The sequence below is a fragment of the Girardinichthys multiradiatus genome, chromosome 2, assembly GCF_021462225.1.
Source record: "Girardinichthys multiradiatus isolate DD_20200921_A chromosome 2, DD_fGirMul_XY1, whole genome shotgun sequence".
Taxonomy (NCBI): Eukaryota; Metazoa; Chordata; class Actinopteri; order Cyprinodontiformes; family Goodeidae; genus Girardinichthys; species Girardinichthys multiradiatus.
Window position 1 is genome coordinate 24,359,247 of NC_061795.1, and position 18,465 is coordinate 24,377,711.

At 39.2% G+C, this 18,465-nt stretch overlaps 1 protein-coding gene across 1 annotated transcript in view; it reads left to right on the top strand.

The window, feature by feature from the left end:
- Window positions 1-18,399, top strand: part of syt7a (synaptotagmin VIIa) — a 138,530-nt gene extending 120,131 nt beyond the window's left edge. Inside the window, exons 8-11 of the mRNA XM_047390584.1 lie at window positions 3,421-3,590; window positions 3,907-4,021; window positions 7,080-7,279; window positions 9,578-18,399. Coding sequence (XP_047246540.1) covers window positions 3,421-3,590; window positions 3,907-4,021; window positions 7,080-7,279; window positions 9,578-9,682 — 590 coding nt within the window. The 3' untranslated portion in view covers window positions 9,683-18,399. The remainder of the gene's footprint in view (window positions 1-3,420; window positions 3,591-3,906; window positions 4,022-7,079; window positions 7,280-9,577) is intronic.
- Window positions 18,400-18,465: the final 66 nt, after the last annotated feature.

An 18,465-nucleotide genomic window follows, 5' to 3' on the forward strand; every position in this document is an offset into this window, starting at 1 on the left:
GCACCACCGTGCAGCCCAACAGAAAATATATTTATCCTAATTACACACCTGATGAAACAATCAATGGCCTTGAAATCACAGAGATAAAATAAGTGGGGTTTTTTTCTATAGAGAAGGTGGTTTATTTCAGCAGAGAGTGAAATGAGTAAGAATGTTAATTGTTGCTGTGAACACTAAAATGTTTTAATGCTGGACTATGAAAACTATGGCAGAAAAAATCCCCTGCAGTGCACAACTTTGGTACAGATTTCTTCCCATATTAAGTGGCTCTTTACAGGGGCTAAAGTTCCTGGGTTTGACTCCCAGGCGGGGGTCTTTCTACATGGAGTTTGCATGTTCTCCCCATGCATGCGTGGGTTCTCTCCAGGTACTCCGGATTCCTCCCACAGTATAAAAACATGAATGTTAGGTTAGAGGACTCTAAATTGTCCCTAGGTGTGAATGGTTGTGTCTCTGTGTGGCCCTGCGATGGACTGGCGACCTGTCCAGGGTGTACCCCTTACCGCCCATAAACTGCAGGAGATAGGCACCAGCTTCCCTGTGACCCATTATGTAAGAAGCGGTAGATAACTGACTGACAAACTCAGAAAAGCCCAAAGACTGCTTATAATCAGTTCAGTAATGGTGTTTCTTCTTATTGGTCCAATAAAGTATGTAACATCTACTTACACCAGTCAGCCTCAAAAAATTAGAGAAGCTATTTTTCTATGATCTTGGTAAATAGGGATGTTACAGTAAGGATATTTTGTCCCCAATATTGATTCAAGTTTTTTTTTAAATGCATCTATAGATACCAACTCTCAGTCTGAAACAGTAAAGTTAAGTAGATCAGAGGCATGCATTTGTTGGTAAACCTGGTAGCTTGAAAATTCAGTAAAATTACACTGTGCACTTAATCAGTATTTCATGGTCGACAATGGTATTGGCTGCATCCAACGTAACTCACACACCAGGGTATTAAGGACGTTGTAGTCCGTTTGGAGTTCTCTCTTACACAGACAAGCTGTCTGGACAAATTACACACAAAAAATATAATTTAACAAAACAGAAGGGTAACTGTAGCAGCCAAAACAGGTTCTCTTTCACTGTAAAGATTGTTGTGGTGATTAATGATTAGATTGTTAAAACCCAGATTTGTTAGATAATGTGCATAGCATATAATAGAGTTCTGTAAGCTGCATACACAAAGGGCGTAATTTAAAAAAATTGGCCTTGCATTTTTAATCTGTGTGTGCAACTCACATGAAATCATGCACTATACACCAACAGTCAGTACCAGGAGTGGGCCTGGGATGGTTACCCATATTAAGGGTTTTATAAAGTTACTATATTTCCAAACCAGTAACATTTTCCGTCACACTCTTCCTACAGTTTTCAAGTCCCAGAGACAGTCCCAGAGTGACCAAAGTTATCTTCAACTGTATGGGGGATAGATCACTGCAGCACTACCCGTCTCACATAGGGTGCTGTGCACTGCCAGTCAGCTGGCTGAAAGAAAGTTGTTACACCTTTACCTTACTTTACAAAAAAGAGAATTTTGGGCTTTTGATATATTTCCAGTCAGGAAAAACACAGATAGTCATGGTATAGAAACTTTTGCCTATGTTTATTCCATATTTTAACTTTAACCTATGTTTCAAAATAAAACTAACAATGAATAAATGTTTATTGAAAACATTATTATAATGCTAATAATAAATTTTAGTTATTTTAGCAACTCCATGAATAGTTGTTGCTCCAGAGGAGCTTATTCAATTCAATTCAGTTTTATTTATATAGTGCCAATTCACAACACATGTCGTCTCAAGGCACTTCACAACAGTCAGGTACATACATTCCAATTAATCTTAACCATTGAACAGTGCAGTCAAAGTTAGCTATTTATTCAAATTGGATAAAAAGTTTTTCTATCTAAGGAAACCCAGCAGATTGCATCCAGTCAGTGACTTGCAGCATTCCCTCATACTGAGCATGCATGTAGCGACAGTGGAGAGGAAATACTCCCTTTTAACAGGAAGAAACCTCCAGCAGAACCAGGCTCAGTGTGAGCGGCCATCTGCCACGACCAACTGGGGGTTTGAGAGAACAGAGCAGAGACACAAAGAGAACAAAGAAGCACTGATCCAGGAGTACCTTCTATGGGAAGGAAAAGTAAATGTTAATGGATGTAGCTCCTTTAGTCGTTTCACCTAGAAAGAAAGAACAGATAAACTCTGAGCCAGTTTTCAAGGTTAGAGTCTGAAAGAGAGCACATATAATTAGTTACAGTAAAAGCTCAGTCAATCACCATGTCTAGGAGAGAGAAAGGGTTAAACACTGAAAGACAGGTCCATGTGGATCATCGGTAGAGGGTGAGCATTAATTTGTTGCCAGCAGAAGCTTGGACGATGCCCCTCTCCAGAAAGTTGTCACAGGTAGACACAGAGTCAGGCCAGGTGTAGCTTCTAGGAAGAGAAAAGAGAGAACAAAGTTAAAAGCTAAAATAACAGCAAATAATGCAAAATTGGAGAGTAGTGTGAGAATGTAGCGAAGAGTGAAAGTGGTCATTATGTCCTCCAGCAGCCTAAGCTTTTAGCAGCATAACTACACAACTACTTATTGTGTGTAATTGCTGTAATCTCTCTCAGTTATTATCCACAGACAATTTTAGGAATTTACTTTTTTTTTTCTTTCATCATTAAGCAACTTCAAACCTGTACGTTATAAACAGTCTGGAGCTGTAACTGAGAAGCCACTTTCTTAGGCACCATAAACAGAAATGTAAATATGATGTTGTTAATCTCTCACTAAATCGGACACTGCGACTTTCAGACTATGAAACAGCACCTTTGCTTTTGCTTTTTTTCATCCAGTTATACAGAAATAAAGTTCATTTGCAGCAAGCTCGGCAGATTTCACAAAGACATTTTTCTCCACTGAAAAGGACATTTGTGTGAGTTGTGTGAAAACTCAATACTGAAGTGTGAAATTAGGGCAAGTTTTTTATTGATTAAACCTCCAACCTAAAAACAGCAGACCATTATTCTGTCCTGTAATAACAATAATAATCATTTTGTAAAATGCATAAGCTGTTTGGCATTGACTAAGACAAAAATGTTTTGTTCTTCTAAGGAACAGGTTTTTTATGACTATTGCGATTCACTGAGTGTGAAATGATAGAACAGCAACAAATAGAGTGGAGTATTCTCAAACCTCATCCAAACACATAATAGTTACTACCCCTAAAGCTTCAACGAAATTAGTTTCTGTGACAGGTGTACAGCTTTTGCTCTACACTTTGGCATATTTGTCAGATTCTTCCTTGGAAACATGTTGCACATTACTGTTCCCTCTGTACTGTCAGGACAATGCCTTTCACAATCTGCCACTTAGCCATGCCTCTCTGCCCACATTGTTATCTGTTTCCTGTGTCTGCTTTAGGCTTCCCTTACGAGAAGGTGAGAGAACGCACTCTCTACCTCCAGGTGTTGGATTACGATCGCTTCAGCAGGAACGACCCCATCGGAGAGGTGTCAATCCCCCTGAATAAGGTGGAACTGGGCCAACTGAAGACCTTCTGGAAGGAGCTCAAGCCCTGCAGTGATGGCAGTGTAAGAGGACCATTAGGCAGAACCGAGACCGATGCTCGCTTTCAATCCCAGTGTAATTTGTTAAAGCAAGTGTGACACATTTGGTCACAGTTTTCAGCTTGTTTGATGTGATTTTTGGGTGAGCAATGGTCATAGCTAAGCCAACCCGGTCACTGGACCACTGGATTTGGCACATGAAGTTAGAACAGAAAGGGCAGTGATGTAACATTGGACAACGAGGCAGTGAGTAATCTGGAGTTTGATATCCCCTGATGAAATCTGATCTTAGACCGGATGATTCACACTCCATTGTTTTTGTGTGGGTGTGTTTTTGCAGGGGAGGCGAGGAGACCTGCTGGTGTCCCTCTGCTATAATCCCACTGCTAACACCATCACTGTGAACATCATCAAAGCACGCAATCTCAAAGCCATGGATATCGGGGGCACCTCAGGTAGAGACTTTGCTGTGTTTGTCTAGTCTTTTCTCTTTTAAATCTGTGTTTATCAGCCTGGTGCATAATTGTGAAGTAGAAGGAAAATTATACGTTGTTTCTGAAATATATATATATATATATAAACTCTTAAAAATGTGTCATACATATGTTTCTATACCACTTTACTCTGTTACATCTAAATAAAATCTAGTGTAACCAACTGCCTTCAGAAGTCACAGCTGTTCTGTGAAGGCCTCAAGGGGTTGTCAGACAGCATTTGTGAACTAACAGCATCATAAAGCCAAGAAATAAAACAGACAGGTTGGGGAGAACACTGTGGAGATATAGGGGTTGGACAATGAAACAGAAACACCTGTCATTTTAGTGTGGGAGGTTTCATGGCTAAATTGGACCAGCCTGGTAGCCAGTGTTCATTGATTGCACATTGCACCAGTAAGAGCAGAGTGTGAAGGTTCAATTAGCAGGGTAAGAGCACAGTTTTGCACAAAATATTGAAATGCACACAACATTATGGGTGACATACCAGAGTTCAAAAGAGGACAAATTGTTGGTGCACGTCTTGCTGGCGCATCTGTGACCAAGACAGCAAGTCTTTGTGATGTATCAAGAGCCACGGTATCCAGGGTAATGTCAGCAAGAAGGACGAATCACATCCAACAGGATTAACTGTGGACGCAAGAGGAAGCTGTCTGAAAGGGATGTTCAGGTGCTAACCCGGATTGTATCCAAAAAACATAAACCACGGCTGCCCAAATCACGGGAGAATTAAATGTGCACCTCAACTCTCCTGTTTCCACCAGAACTGTCCGTCGGGAGCTCCACAGGGTCAATATACACGGCCGGGCTGCTATAGCCAAACCTTTGGTCACTCATGCCAATGCCAAACATCGGTTTCAATGGTGCAAGGAGAACAAATCTTGGGCTGTGGACAATGTGAAACATGTATTGTTCTCTGATGAGTCCACCTTTACTGCTTTCCCCACATCCGGGAGAGTTTCGGTGTGGAGAAGCCCCAAAGAAGCGTACCACCCAGACTGTTGCATGTCCAGAGTGAAGCATGGATCAGTGATGGGTTGGGCTGCCATATCATGGCATTCCCTTGGCCCAATACTTGTGCTAGATGGGCGCGTCACTGCCAAGGACTACCGAACCATTCTTGAGGACCATGTGCATCCAATGGTTCAAACATTGTATCCTGAAGGCGGTGCCGTGTATCAGGATGACAATGCACCAATACACACAGCAAGACTGGTGAAAGATTGGTTTGATGAACATGAAAGTGAAGTTGAACATCTCCCATGGCCTGCACAGTCACCAGATCTAAATATTATTGAGCCACTTTGGAGTGTTTTGGAGGAGCGAGTCAGGAAACGTTTTCCTCCACCAGTATCATGTAGTGACCTGACCACTATCCTGCAAGAAGAATAGCTTAAAATCCCTCTGACCACTGTGCAGGACTTGTATATGTAATTCCCAAGACGAATTGACGCTGTATTGGCTGCAAAAGGAGGCCCTACACCATACTAATAAATGATTGTGATCTAAAACCAGGTGTTTCAGTTTCATTGTCCAACCCCTGTAGGTTCTAAAACAATATCCCAAGCTCTGAACATCTCACAGACCACTGCTCAGTCCATCATCTGAAAATGGAAAGAGTGCGGCCAAACTGCAATCCTGGGCGAGTAGAGCATTAATTAGACAAGCAGCCATAAGGTCTATGGTTTCTCTGGAGGACCTGCAGAGATCCAAAACTCAATTGGGAGAATGTGTTTTAAGGACCACTATTATTTATGCCCTCTTCAAATCTGACCTTTATGGAAGTCTCAAAACTGTCAAAACTGACAGCCCCCTTAGGTTTCACTTATTTTATCTTCTAAACTCCTCTTGGTATGAGTTTCTTACACAAACCATATTTTTATATGTTTTCCAATGTTTAAGAGACATAACATTTATTACAGTGAAGAAGTAAGCAATAGTTGAAACTAAGCTGTTAAAGTAAGCCTCATTTAAAGTTAACTGCAAGCTATGTATAAATAATATAGATACATATAGAAGAAATTGCTCAGGTAAGATTGAGATTTTTGGCCTACAGGCAGTTGCCAATGTGGCAATGTCTGGTCAAAAACAAACAGTGTATTACTCTAAACACAGCTTCCCCACAATGAAACATGGTGGGAGCAGCATCATGCTGTGGGATGTTTTTGTTTAGCGGGGAAATGGAAAGCTGGTCAAATTGATGAGGAGATGTTCACCTTTATGCAGGAAACTCCTGTCTCAGTGTCTTTAGATTGAGTGACTCTGGTAAAGATAGAGGGTGTCGAGCCATTTGTCTCCATGATGTTTGCACAGTAAAGATGAAAATGTATCATTGGGCTCCACTCTTTCTGCCTTTGCAAGTTTGCAGATTTTTATTTGAGAAAAATATTTCATTTTAATTTTTTTATTTTCTCTTCACAATCATGTGTTGCTTTGTGTTGGTCTATCACATAAAATCTAAGAATACACTGATGTTTGTGGTTGCAATGTGACAAAATGTGGAAACGTTCAAGGAGTTACTTTTGCACTCTAGTTACTGTCTGCTGTTCACTGCAACAAGGTGACATTATATCAAGCGTATCTGTTCACCTCTGTCTGCCTGTATATCAATGAGGATCTCAAACCTCCTGGCTAAATGTGCATCAGCACAAACTGATCTTTTCAGCTTTTAAGAAGTATCCAGCCCTGCTGTGACATTCTTTCTGTCCCATCTTTTTTTGTAAAATTAGGGTTTCCTGCCGTCACTATTACCAGATATAAAATTGCTCTAGTATTTGCAGTACTTACCCCAAGCCCCATTTCCATAAATACTTCCTCATTTGTATGTTTGCTAGCTCAGGGAATAGGTTGACATTGAGCTCAATCGAGGTCTCTGCTTCCCTGCTGCCTTTTCTGACTTTAACAATTAAGAGGGTAATTGCAAAGCTGACCCTGAGAGCAAAATTAAAAATAAAAACATCCATGGGCATCTTCTTGGTTGCTCTTGTGTAAACTCCTACTCTTTGCATCGTTTCTGCAGACCCCTACGTAAAGGTGTGGCTCATGCATAAGGACAAGCGTGTAGAGAAGAAGAAGACACCGGTGATAAAACGCTGTCTGAATCCAGTTTTCAATGAGTCCTTCCCCTTTGATGTCCCTGCCCATGTGCTAAGGGAGACTACCATCATCATCACCGTCATGGACAAGGACAGGCTCAGCCGCAACGATGTTATCGGCAAGGTAATTTGTGACATTGCCATGTTAGCTCATTTAGCGTGTGAATGCCATGATCCAAGTATTCACAAGTTTCTGGTATCATTTCTTAAAAAGTAACAACATGTGTGCAGTTTAGCTTGTTTCACACCAACGAAGACTGTATTTGAATTACTGAGAAAATTATACAAGCATACATTATTCAATAGCAGTTAGTACAGAAATTAATAAATAGAAATCTTCTTGGAGTAAATTATTTTGAAATCTTATTATCTGGAGAAGCTTGTGGTACACTTGAATATTATTATAACACATTTACAATTTTATTACTTAGATAAGAATGCCATTATACACAGCAGAAACTTACTAAAAGTAACAAATGAGGAACATCCATCTATCTATTGTCCACTGCTTATCTGAGATCAGGTCATAGCGGTAGCAGGTTCAGATAAGAAACCTGAATCTGCTACCATTCATCTCCCCAACAACAAGGGGGCCAGTAGGGATATATAGTCCATGTTCCCAAACCAGACATCCTAAGATCCACACTTACACCTTGAGATCCTAACCATGAAGACCACAAACAGGATCAGATTCCAACATGCACTAAGAAAAATGTCACAGGCAATGTAGGGTTCCTTGTATTGGCCAAGGACACTTCTACATATGTTTTTCGCAATCAGGCCATTAATCATTGATCTTCTGATCAATGGATATGCTTGTTATTTTTGAACAAAGACTGAAAGCTCTGCGAACAACCAGTTTGCTTTGTCTAAAAGTAACATTAATAGTAAAAATCTGCATTCCCTCACCTAAAAGATGTTTGCTCCATTTGAAACACCTGGAATTTCTGCACCAGAAAATATAGTCTCAATGAAGATATGAGATGCCCATCCTCTTAATGCTATAAAGTATCTTTCTATAGATCTGAGAGAACAACCTTAGACATCCAAAACTACCCAATTAAAATTAGAAAGGTCATCTTATCGTGGCAAACAGCCCAGACACATTTTAGGACAATCTCCACAACCTCTTTAAAGATCTGTTGTGGTATGCAGCCCAATGCCATCTTGAGCACATAATTTAATTTGAGATGGTGGGCTTGTATGTATTGAAGACGTTTCCTCTTGCACACTCCTGAAGTCCTATATTAAAATAATTTATTCATTGAAATGTAGTTGCTGTTACGTAGCCCCTGTGCCATTCAATACTTTTGTACCTAACTTTTTTGGATCTGGCATAGGGCATTTGTTTTTCAATCCATATGAATCCAACAAACAATATCCACCTGCAGAATGTCGGTCAGTGTTTTAAATTGTTTTGGTGTCATAACCTTCCAAAATCCGTAACAGTTCACTGGAAAAACTGGGATCAAACCAAAAATAATAGAACATGGTGGAAGTTATAATCTGCAGAAAAATAGTAAATCAAATTCAAAAATAGCTGAAATTTGAGAATGTTTTATTGTTCATATCTATGATTCATCACAAATTCTTTAAAATACAACAAAGACTGATATGCTGTAGTTAAGAACATAGGTATACATTGGAAGTTGGATGGGGAAATATCGTAACTAATAGGCAACAAATGGAAGTATGAATTGTCCAAGGGTCAAAATGTTATGGAGCCACATTTTTTCAGTGCAGCCAGGTGCATTATCATATTAAAGAAGGCCTCTGAAAGCTGGGGTGATCAGGAGTGTAAAGAGAATTGGTCAAAGAAACCTTCATGTTAATTGCATTGCCTAAAGCCTCACATGGCACACCCTAAAGCCATTTCTTCTCTAGTCAAGCCACACTTACAAGCTCACCCATCAGGTTTATGTTGAAATTAATGTATGTCATCAGACCAGGCCTTCTACTGCTGTTTGTGGTCCAATTTTGGTGGTCATATACCCATGGTTGGGAAATTTCATGAGCAGGAACATAAGGCTGAGACTAAAAAAAATGACACATTATATAGTACACTTGCGGAAAAATTACAGTGAAAGCTATAAATCTCTCCTTTGTTTGAATATTGACGATTTCAACCTCTGTCTTCATTAATTTAGGCAACAGTGAAATGCATTTAGGCCTCATCAGTAATTCAGCCTGAGAGTGAACTGGGACAATTATTCCTGCTTGACTTCATTGTTTTTCAACCTATAGCTGAACTTCATCAGAGATACAACTCACTCCGATGTAACGTTTACCATAATGATACATATGAAAAACATATCTACTTCAAAGAGATGAACTATACCATGACTTTTGAGGTCCTAAATAGTTTACAGATTATTTTATGAGGTGTTCATAGTCATCCTGTTGTTTCTTTCCCCACTCTCAGATCTACCTATCTTGGAAGAGTGGACCAGCAGAAGTAAAGCACTGGAAGGACATGCTCGCTCGGCCGCGTACTAACGTCGCCCAGTGGCACGCTCTTAAGGCCTGATCACACCACCCAGCTTTCTCCATGGCCACTTCCCGTCTCCTATTTCCTGCCCCTCTCCCCTCTTCCCGCTCCCGTCCTTATGCACAAGACTGACTTGCTGCCAGGCTGCGAAACACGGGTACAATTAGCCATCTGCTCTCTTAAACCTTTAAACTCTTCTCTATTTTCTTTTAGAATCTCAATTTTCTCTCCCACTTCTCTCTGAATTTCTCTCCCCTCCTGCTGTTGTGTGTCTTTCCTGGATCGCCACTTTGCCAATAGTCCCCTTGTTTCTGACTGACTGTACGTCTGTCTTTCTGTCCTTATGCAATTAACCCATGGAGGTCTAAAATTCTGTTTCTTTGTCAATCCCTTGGTTATTAGCGTCCCTGCAGCCCCTGACCAGTTAAACAAGTTGGTATCTCAGAATAATTTGAACTCATTTAATCCTGTTCAATAAATAGTACAGTTACACAATATAACACAATATGTACTGTATGTACAAACAGGTGGATCTCTATAAATTACAGTGACATTGAAATGTTAATTTATTTTAGTGATTCAACTCAAAAAGTGGAGATCATTATATATACATTAAACCAGTCATTAAACCTCGTTAAACCCAGATTAATATATTTCCAGTTGTTATGTTCATTAATTTTGATGACTGTGACTTATAGCTAATATGAACCCCAAATTCTGCTTCTCATAGAATTAGATTATTACATAAGGTCAATGAAAAAGATTTTTAGTACAGAAATGTGGTGCTAACATGTACTATACAGTCTATTTACGCAATACTTGGTCTGGTCTCTTTTTGCATGAATTACTGCATCGGTTCTGTGTGGTATTGAGGTGATCAGCCTGTGGTTCTGCTAAAGTGTCCCGGGAGCTTAGCTTGCTTTAAAAGCGGCCTTCTGCTCGTCTTCATTGTTGGCTCTGGGGTCTCTCGTTTTCTTCCAGACAATACTTTAGGTTTAGATCAGGAACGTTTGCTGACAAATCAAGAACAGTTATTCCATCGTCATTAAAGTAGATATTACTTTTGGCAATGTGGGCAGGTGCCAAGTTCTGCTGAAAATAAAATCTGCATCTCCATAAAGATTGACAGTAGAATGAAACATGAAGTGCTCTAAAACGTTTTGGTCAACATCGGTGTTGACTCTGGACTTTGTAAAATACAGCAGACCTACTTGAAGTAACTTGCAGTCCATTCCTATTCTCCTTTTCTCCAGAATCTGGGACCTTGATTTCCCGTAAAACTTACCTTCTGATAAAAAGAGAACTTTGGACCAGTCCTTTTTCTGCTTATCCATGACATTATCTCTTGTTCAGGGGTAACTTAACAAGAAATGTAACAGTTGTAGAACATGTCGCAGATTCGACTGTGTGCTGTGGCTCTTTAAACTCTGACTTCAACCGCATTCATGATTCTCCCTAAATATCTTGAATAAGCTTTGCTTCAAAATCCTCTCAAGTCTAATATTATCTCCAATGATTGTGCCCTTTTTTCTGCCACACCTTTTTCCTTCCACTCAACTTTAAATTAATATGCTTAGCCACGAACTTTTGTCGCTTCCCATCCTTGTACAGATGTCAGTCGCTGTCTTTGATCATATGTTGTTTTTTTTGTCTGAGAAGCAGGAATTAAGGTTTTCATTTGTTGTAACCCACAGTTATCTAATTTAAAAGAAATAAATGCTTCAGATATATCAGTAATGTTAATTTATGAGTTTCCCTTTTAGTATTAAATTAATGAAATTAATTAACTTTTCTGTGGCACTGAGATGCGGCTGTACACTTCTTGATATAATTTATTTATATAGATTGGCAGGGCTTACCCTATAAACACTACCAGTTAACCACATGTTAGCCATTGTCTGTCAGCTGTTTCCCCATTTCATCCCCTCTTGTCTCAAGTATATAACATTTTTCTCTCGTAGCAACCCTTTTCTGCTTTACTCAAGAACAGTTTTAATGTTCAGCTGAAGTCATTGAAAGCAATCAATAATAGGTTTGTGGTGAAACAAGCTGAACTCAGGATGGATTTGTTCACATTTTTGTCTCTTCTCTTCCTCCTATTTTCCTCTGTGTACTCTCTTTTTTCCTTTTGTCTTTCTTCTGGCACAATATTACTGACTTACTTTGCCCCACTACCCCCCTCACAACAACCCCCTTTTTGGAGCCTTCCTTGTCGTCTGTGTGCTGTGGGTGCTGTGCTGTAGCTCCAACAAAAATAGAGATTAAAAAATGCTACTTAACTTTCCAAAGCTGGGAAAAGAGGGGACGCAAACTTGTGACATGGATTCGTCCCGATTTTTCTAGAAAGAAAAAAAAAAAGACACGGAGAGAGAAAAAAGAAGATGAGATCCCAGGATGTAACTTTTCATAGCATCACCAACTGAGGAAACTAATTGAAATCGTCCATTGTTAACAGGAAAAAAAGAGGCCAAAAGCAAAGTTTGTGCACATGCATTCAGCTGTGTGCACACACTTCTCTTCGCCCTGTGCTCTTTTTCATGCCGGTGGGTGTCCACCTCCACCAGGTTGGACCGCTGTGTTAATGTGTGCCTGCTGCTGGTTGAGTGTGCATTCACAGGAGTAACACACTTCAAACTTGACAGAAATCTTCTTCTCTTTTCTCTTTCTTCTCTCGCGCTCTTCTTGCTCTTCTTACTGCCATTGTTTCCCCATTCTCTACTACCCTGCCTTCTGATCGAGGGCATGGGGAAGTTCATTTTGCACTTTTTTGAAAATGTGATAATAATAATGATGGTTATAGTTTTTAATGATGATGAAGATGTTGATGATTATAGCTGTGGTGAAAATCAAGGGAGGAGAATCTGAAAGGGTTGGCGGCAGTCGGGGGGAGAGATGACGTCTGCTCCGTGATCTCAGGGTTTGGAGTTGAAGCGGAGGACACAGGGGATACAGGGCTCTCATCCTCCTTTTCTTGGTCTTTTTAGGTTTTTTCTTGTTTAAGTCTCAGCGTGCTTATGTGTGCATGTGTTTGCATTTGTGAGGTCACTCCAGAACTCCTGGTGGGAGTCTACTGATGTTTGAAATGTCAGGCTGGGATGGAGATTCAAGGCACGTCTGCTTGTCACATGGAGACTGGCCAACACAGCAGTGCTATTACATAATGTGCCGATTAACATCAAGCTTGTCAGAGCTCTAAGCCACAGCCTGCACATTGTAATTCTGTATGAATCTGAGTATTTATTTATATATATAAATATATATATATATATATATATATATATATATATATATATATGCAAATTTTTTTTATTTGCATAGCTTTATTTTATTTTATTATTTATACTAGTGGCCTTTTTTAAACAGTAGTTTGACAAGAAAGAAGGTGGACAGAGAAGAGGAAGACATGCAGGAAATGTCTCTAGATCAGGAACTAAACCCAAGACATGGTTTGCCTGCTTTACTAACTGAGGCACCCAGTGCCCAGCTTATTTTTATTTCTAAGTTAAAACCTCTCTAAGTTTCTTTGAAAGAAATCCATGGAATTGTTTATCGCAGAATTATGTCCATTACTGTATCTTACTATCAGTAAACAACAGTAAAAGTATTCTTAGATTGGAGTATCAAGAAGAAAATCTCATGAAGTCAAAATAATTGCTCCTCAGACTGGGCCCTAATCCAGCATTAATTAAACAGGTAAACAAAATGTGTTAGAAAAATTAATAACATTGTGATTGCTTGACTTGAAATAGTCAAGGTAGGGGTTGTTTTAGATTGCTAAACGATGTATAGCAAGACAACTTTAGGCCTGTAAGCAAAGTCAAAACTAATATTTCACATAAATATTACTTTCATTGAATAGCCTATGTACATAGCACAAGAAGAAGAATAGTGTTTTTAAGACCTTTGGGTGCTTTAGACATTGTCTGCATTTGTGGAGTAACTGTTATTATTTGGTTTATGAACTGTAAATAATAGCAACATTATACATTAGAATGGTTTTAAAAACCAGAAAACTGATTAGGAATAATAACAGACCTTTTAAAGCCATTGCTAATGGGGTGTTTATGCAGTTACTTTTCTAACTTCCTGTAACTGCAGCTGTGCTCTCATGCTAATGATAGCTTTTATGTAAGAAGGTACAAATAGTGGGAGGTCAGTTCAGTTGTGTATTTTTTTTTTTTTTTTGTTACATTACAAGTAACAAATAAAAACAATTCAATTGTCATTTAATTTTAACTTGGAATAAATAATGTAAAGAAATTGTGTTTTTCCTGTCTGGAGAATATTGATGAAGTTTTATCATTCTTTAGAATTTAGAAGATCAAACAGCAGAAGGATGTTAGCTAGTAGCACTGCTAGTACATCCAGCTGGATGTACAGGGTATAGAGACATTGCTAAGGAGACTGTTGTGGTTTTGATTTTGACTAGCAGCATCTCTTTATCTATTTGCTATGTGGATGTTGGCATTTTTTGTTTTTTGACTGTCTCCAAAGCAGTATAACTAAAGCAACTGGATAAAGAGTCATTTCTATGGAAACTGTCAAAAACGGTTGTATTTGTGGGTGTAAATATCCAAGGAACTACACCCCACCATCTCCTGGACTACCAGTTATAATCCATTCTGTGATGGGGTCCAATCTGACTAGTTGTTAGGTAGACTCCTCCATGAGCATTTCTTCCTGATTGTCCAAACTGAGATTGCCCAGACTGTTATCGGCAGATACTGACTTGAAGCACTTCTTTGGAAACCCACTATGAAAATCAGAAATAAACCTTTTTGGTTGGACTGACTAAGCAAGTTCATACATAGCACAGCTTCTGCTAACACAGCTTTATTAGCTTATTTGATTCACACTAAAGATGGTGTCAGCACACAACTGTGCAGTTGTAAACTGGCCAACACCGCATAACTCCTCCTCATGAGCTTTTCTGGGCAGCATGCGGTGTGCCTAGTATGTTCTGGGCAACATCTTTCATTTGAGCCTCAGTGCTGGCTGCTGTGATGCACTGATCCAGTCCAGTGCCCTTCAGAACAATTGGCCATCCATGGAACAGGGCTCACTGTTTTGACAGCCAGTGCCTGCAGTGTCACAGCACATTACACTCCCATTAGGTGGTCAGAAAGGAGCAATATCTGCTTCCTTGTACCTCGCTATTTGCAGAAATAACTCTGGGTAAGAAGAAAAATGAGCCATGGAGCACTTTTATAAGTAACAACATGTTAGAAGTAAAGGCCTTGTCATCCATCCATTAGCTTGGTCGGCTTTACCTTTGAGAATATTGGAGCTTATCCCAGGTAAAATTAGGCGAGGGGGTGGGTACACCCTGAACAGGTGCCAAGTCCATCACAAGGCTGACACAAAGACAGGCAATGCCTAACAATGGATGTTTGTGGTCATAACACAGAAAGGCCCCCAGGTGACCAGCAGTCCCTATCTCCATTTATCTGTCAGTGCAAATGGCTGCTCCTCCTGGCTTGTCAGGTAAAGACAGAAATTGATCAGTTTAATCAATCTTGAAAGTGTGAAAACATCATGTGCACCTGTTAAGCAGACACAGTGTCTCAACTATCTACAAGGACCAACATACATATTGCTCAGAAGGCTATGCTACCAGGCTTTATAAAGCTCAGTCATTAGTGACTCTGTAAACTTGGAGATACAGCCTTATTTTTAGTAACATGAGTGTGAAGCCACTCATCCTGCAAGGTAGACTGCCGAGAATACTTTCTGACTTTCAGAAGTCTAAACTCTGACTGCTTTTTAATCCAGATGACTTCCTAAATGAAAATCCATTGAATTATATATTTTCTGTCTTACCACACTGGTCAGCATTGGCAGGTTGCAGAGCTAACATTCTGGAAAATTCATAAGTTTTCTTTTGACTACAAACTGAGCTTTCACATTTAGGAATAATGGTATCACTACAACATAAAAAAATAGCACAAATGTTTCTGTTGAAAGCATAGTAGTTATCTTAGTTATCTGGATATTTATAAGCTGTACAAGTACAAAAACAGATTCAGCTAAATCTGCTTTGATGATGAAATTAGAATAAGTGTTTTCAGATGGGACTACTCTTAAATGTTTGACTCTGGAACATTATAAGACAAAATGCTGCATGTTTGTAATAATGCCTGTGCCCTCACAGTGTATTTACTTTAACAACAGTGTATAAATCCTACAGAGAGTTTCTATCTAGATGAAGCATTAACATGGATCAAAAGCTAAGAGCCAGTATAAAGAAATCAGCTCCCAAATACCACTTTTTTTGCAAAGCCACCTGTCTCACACCTCTAAATGTGCTGTGCTTTGTTGGCACCAACAATGTCAGGAGTGACCTTCACCAAGCCAGGGCTCATGAATATACCAGCACAGCATTACAGATGTTCCCAGCCAAGCATTTTTTCCCCAGACGCAGTCCAATTGGTGTTTTCGTTCAGCCTCAGTGCTGTCTCTCATCATTATATTTAGTTCCTGGCAGAACCAGTGAGCAGGGCTTGGTTTGGTTCCGAGTAAAAACGTTTTGCTGCAGAGTTACTGTAACTTTTCTTTCCCGTTTTTCAGCGATAAATTAAGACTTCTTGTATCTAGAGCTCCAGCCAGACAAATTGGCACCTCTTGACACGATGTGTAAAAGCTTTAAAATAAATGTATCTTTTATTGTTGTAACTGAAAAATATCTAAAATTCAAACATTGAATTTAAGCGTATTTGCTAAGTGAGACAAACATTTTTTTTAAATTATTGTTATTGTGTTAACCCTGGGTAATCTTTCTAGATTTCTCAGAATCCTGATTCATCTTATGCTCTTTATTCTGTTCAATATTTAGGCTTGGAGACTGACATGGCCATGGAAGAAGGCTTATTTAGTTTGTGGTGAACCATTTTTGTGTTGATATGATGATATGTTATAAATTATTATCCTGCTAAAAGACCAAATGAAAACCCATTTTCAGATCTCTGGCACAGGCCACCTAATTTTACTTTAAACTGTCTGGGTATTTCAAGAAGGCCCACACCATCACAGATCCTCGACTTAACAGTGGACATGAGGCACATTTACTCACATTCATCCTTTGTCTTATGGTAGACCAAAACCTTAGTCTTGATCCCATCTGACCAAAGCACGCAGTTCCATTTAAAACCCCCAGCATAGTTTTTACCGTCATTTCTCCCAAACAACCAGCTGAAACGCAGATAGATTTTAACGGTTGTGTGCTATTGGAGATTTTTTTGCTTCCCTCACAATCCTGCTCACAGTGGGTGGTGGCGAGATAAATGTTGGTCCTCATCCAGTCTTAATCATTTACAGTTCTTTTAAACCTCTTAATTACTGCTCTATCAGGCAAGTATAGAAGAGTATCTTTTCATTGTAGCCTCTTCCAGACTTGTGAAGATCAATAAACATATGCTGTACTTGAATGGCATGTTTATTGTCTTTCCCATTTTGAATAGTGACTTAGAGGAAGTGACCGGTGTGTCAGTTCTTTTATACCTCTGTCACGGATTACTTATTAAAAGTTTATAGATACACTAATCAACCTAAAACGTTACATTTAATTAAATAAAAAGTTATTCTTATTTTGAAATTTAACAGAATTTGTGTTTTTGATATTCTGCTTTGCTCCAGACTGAAATATTTTAAAGCTACTAGCTGAAATTTGGCATAGACAATCATGGTTCCCCAAAGATGCATAGTTTTGGGAGAGATCCCAACAGACAATATTAAGTCTTTCTTTTGATTAAATAGGACTGTATAGGTGGAATTGAATTTGAGTTATTTTTCTTAAGACTCAACTGTGTATACTAGAGTATAAAATTCACAGATAAAGTTTCATCTTTGAACCTTCTTTTGTTTATTTTTCATGTGTTTGCAGCCACTAATTCATCACTGTCACCGATTGACATTCTCTTTTTAATTTACTTATGTTTACTTAAGTTTCGTAAATAACTTCCATCTCTCACAACTGAAGGGGTCTTACCTGTTCTTGATATTCTCATGAGGCTGATGATAGTGTTTGTCCTTGTCTCATTCCTCAATCCCTTATTATTCCATAGTAGTTTCCCTGATGGATTTCTTAAGTTAAGCATCAGTGACTCACTCTATTGGAAAGGTGCCTGTTCTGCCGTAGTCTTTGCTAAATTAAATTAGGGGTATTCTTTCTCTTGGAGACCTAAATGTCTGTGTTTGTGTGTGGATTAAAGTGAGGCTGTAGTAATCCCATCCTGGAGGAATGTCTTTACTGTCCATTTTTCTGCTGTATCATGTTGTGACGGCTGAGTAGGCTCAGGAGTCATTTGGCTCACCTTGTGTGTGCATTCGTCCTGCCCTGCGCCGACAGACCTCTTCTTCCCCCCGACTCACCCTTTCAATTGTTTTAAGCATTGGTGAAAACCAATGTGACTCCTCTCAATCAGGGTTGTATGAATAGTAACTTCACGAATATGAAAAACAATAACAAGTAATAATTTCCTTTCTGTTCAACATTTGACTGTTGGTTAGCGTGTACGTATGTGTGTGCTTGGTGTTCTTGTGTTTGTTTCCTTTACACAGCATTGTGAAAAAAAATCCTTTTTTGTTTTTTAAAAAACTTTATGTAAATATTGTTGGTGAAAATGAACATTTATTGTACTCCGAGTTTTCATCTGTCACACGAGGCAATGATTAAAAACAACGATACACATGAATAACAATGGTGATGTTGATGATAATGAAGCTGATTATACCTGCCCTTCTTGAATAAGGGCTTTTGATGTCTGCTGTATTTTTGTTGGGGGCGTCGTGAGGTCAAGGCAAGACAAGCAACTGAGAAGGAGTGG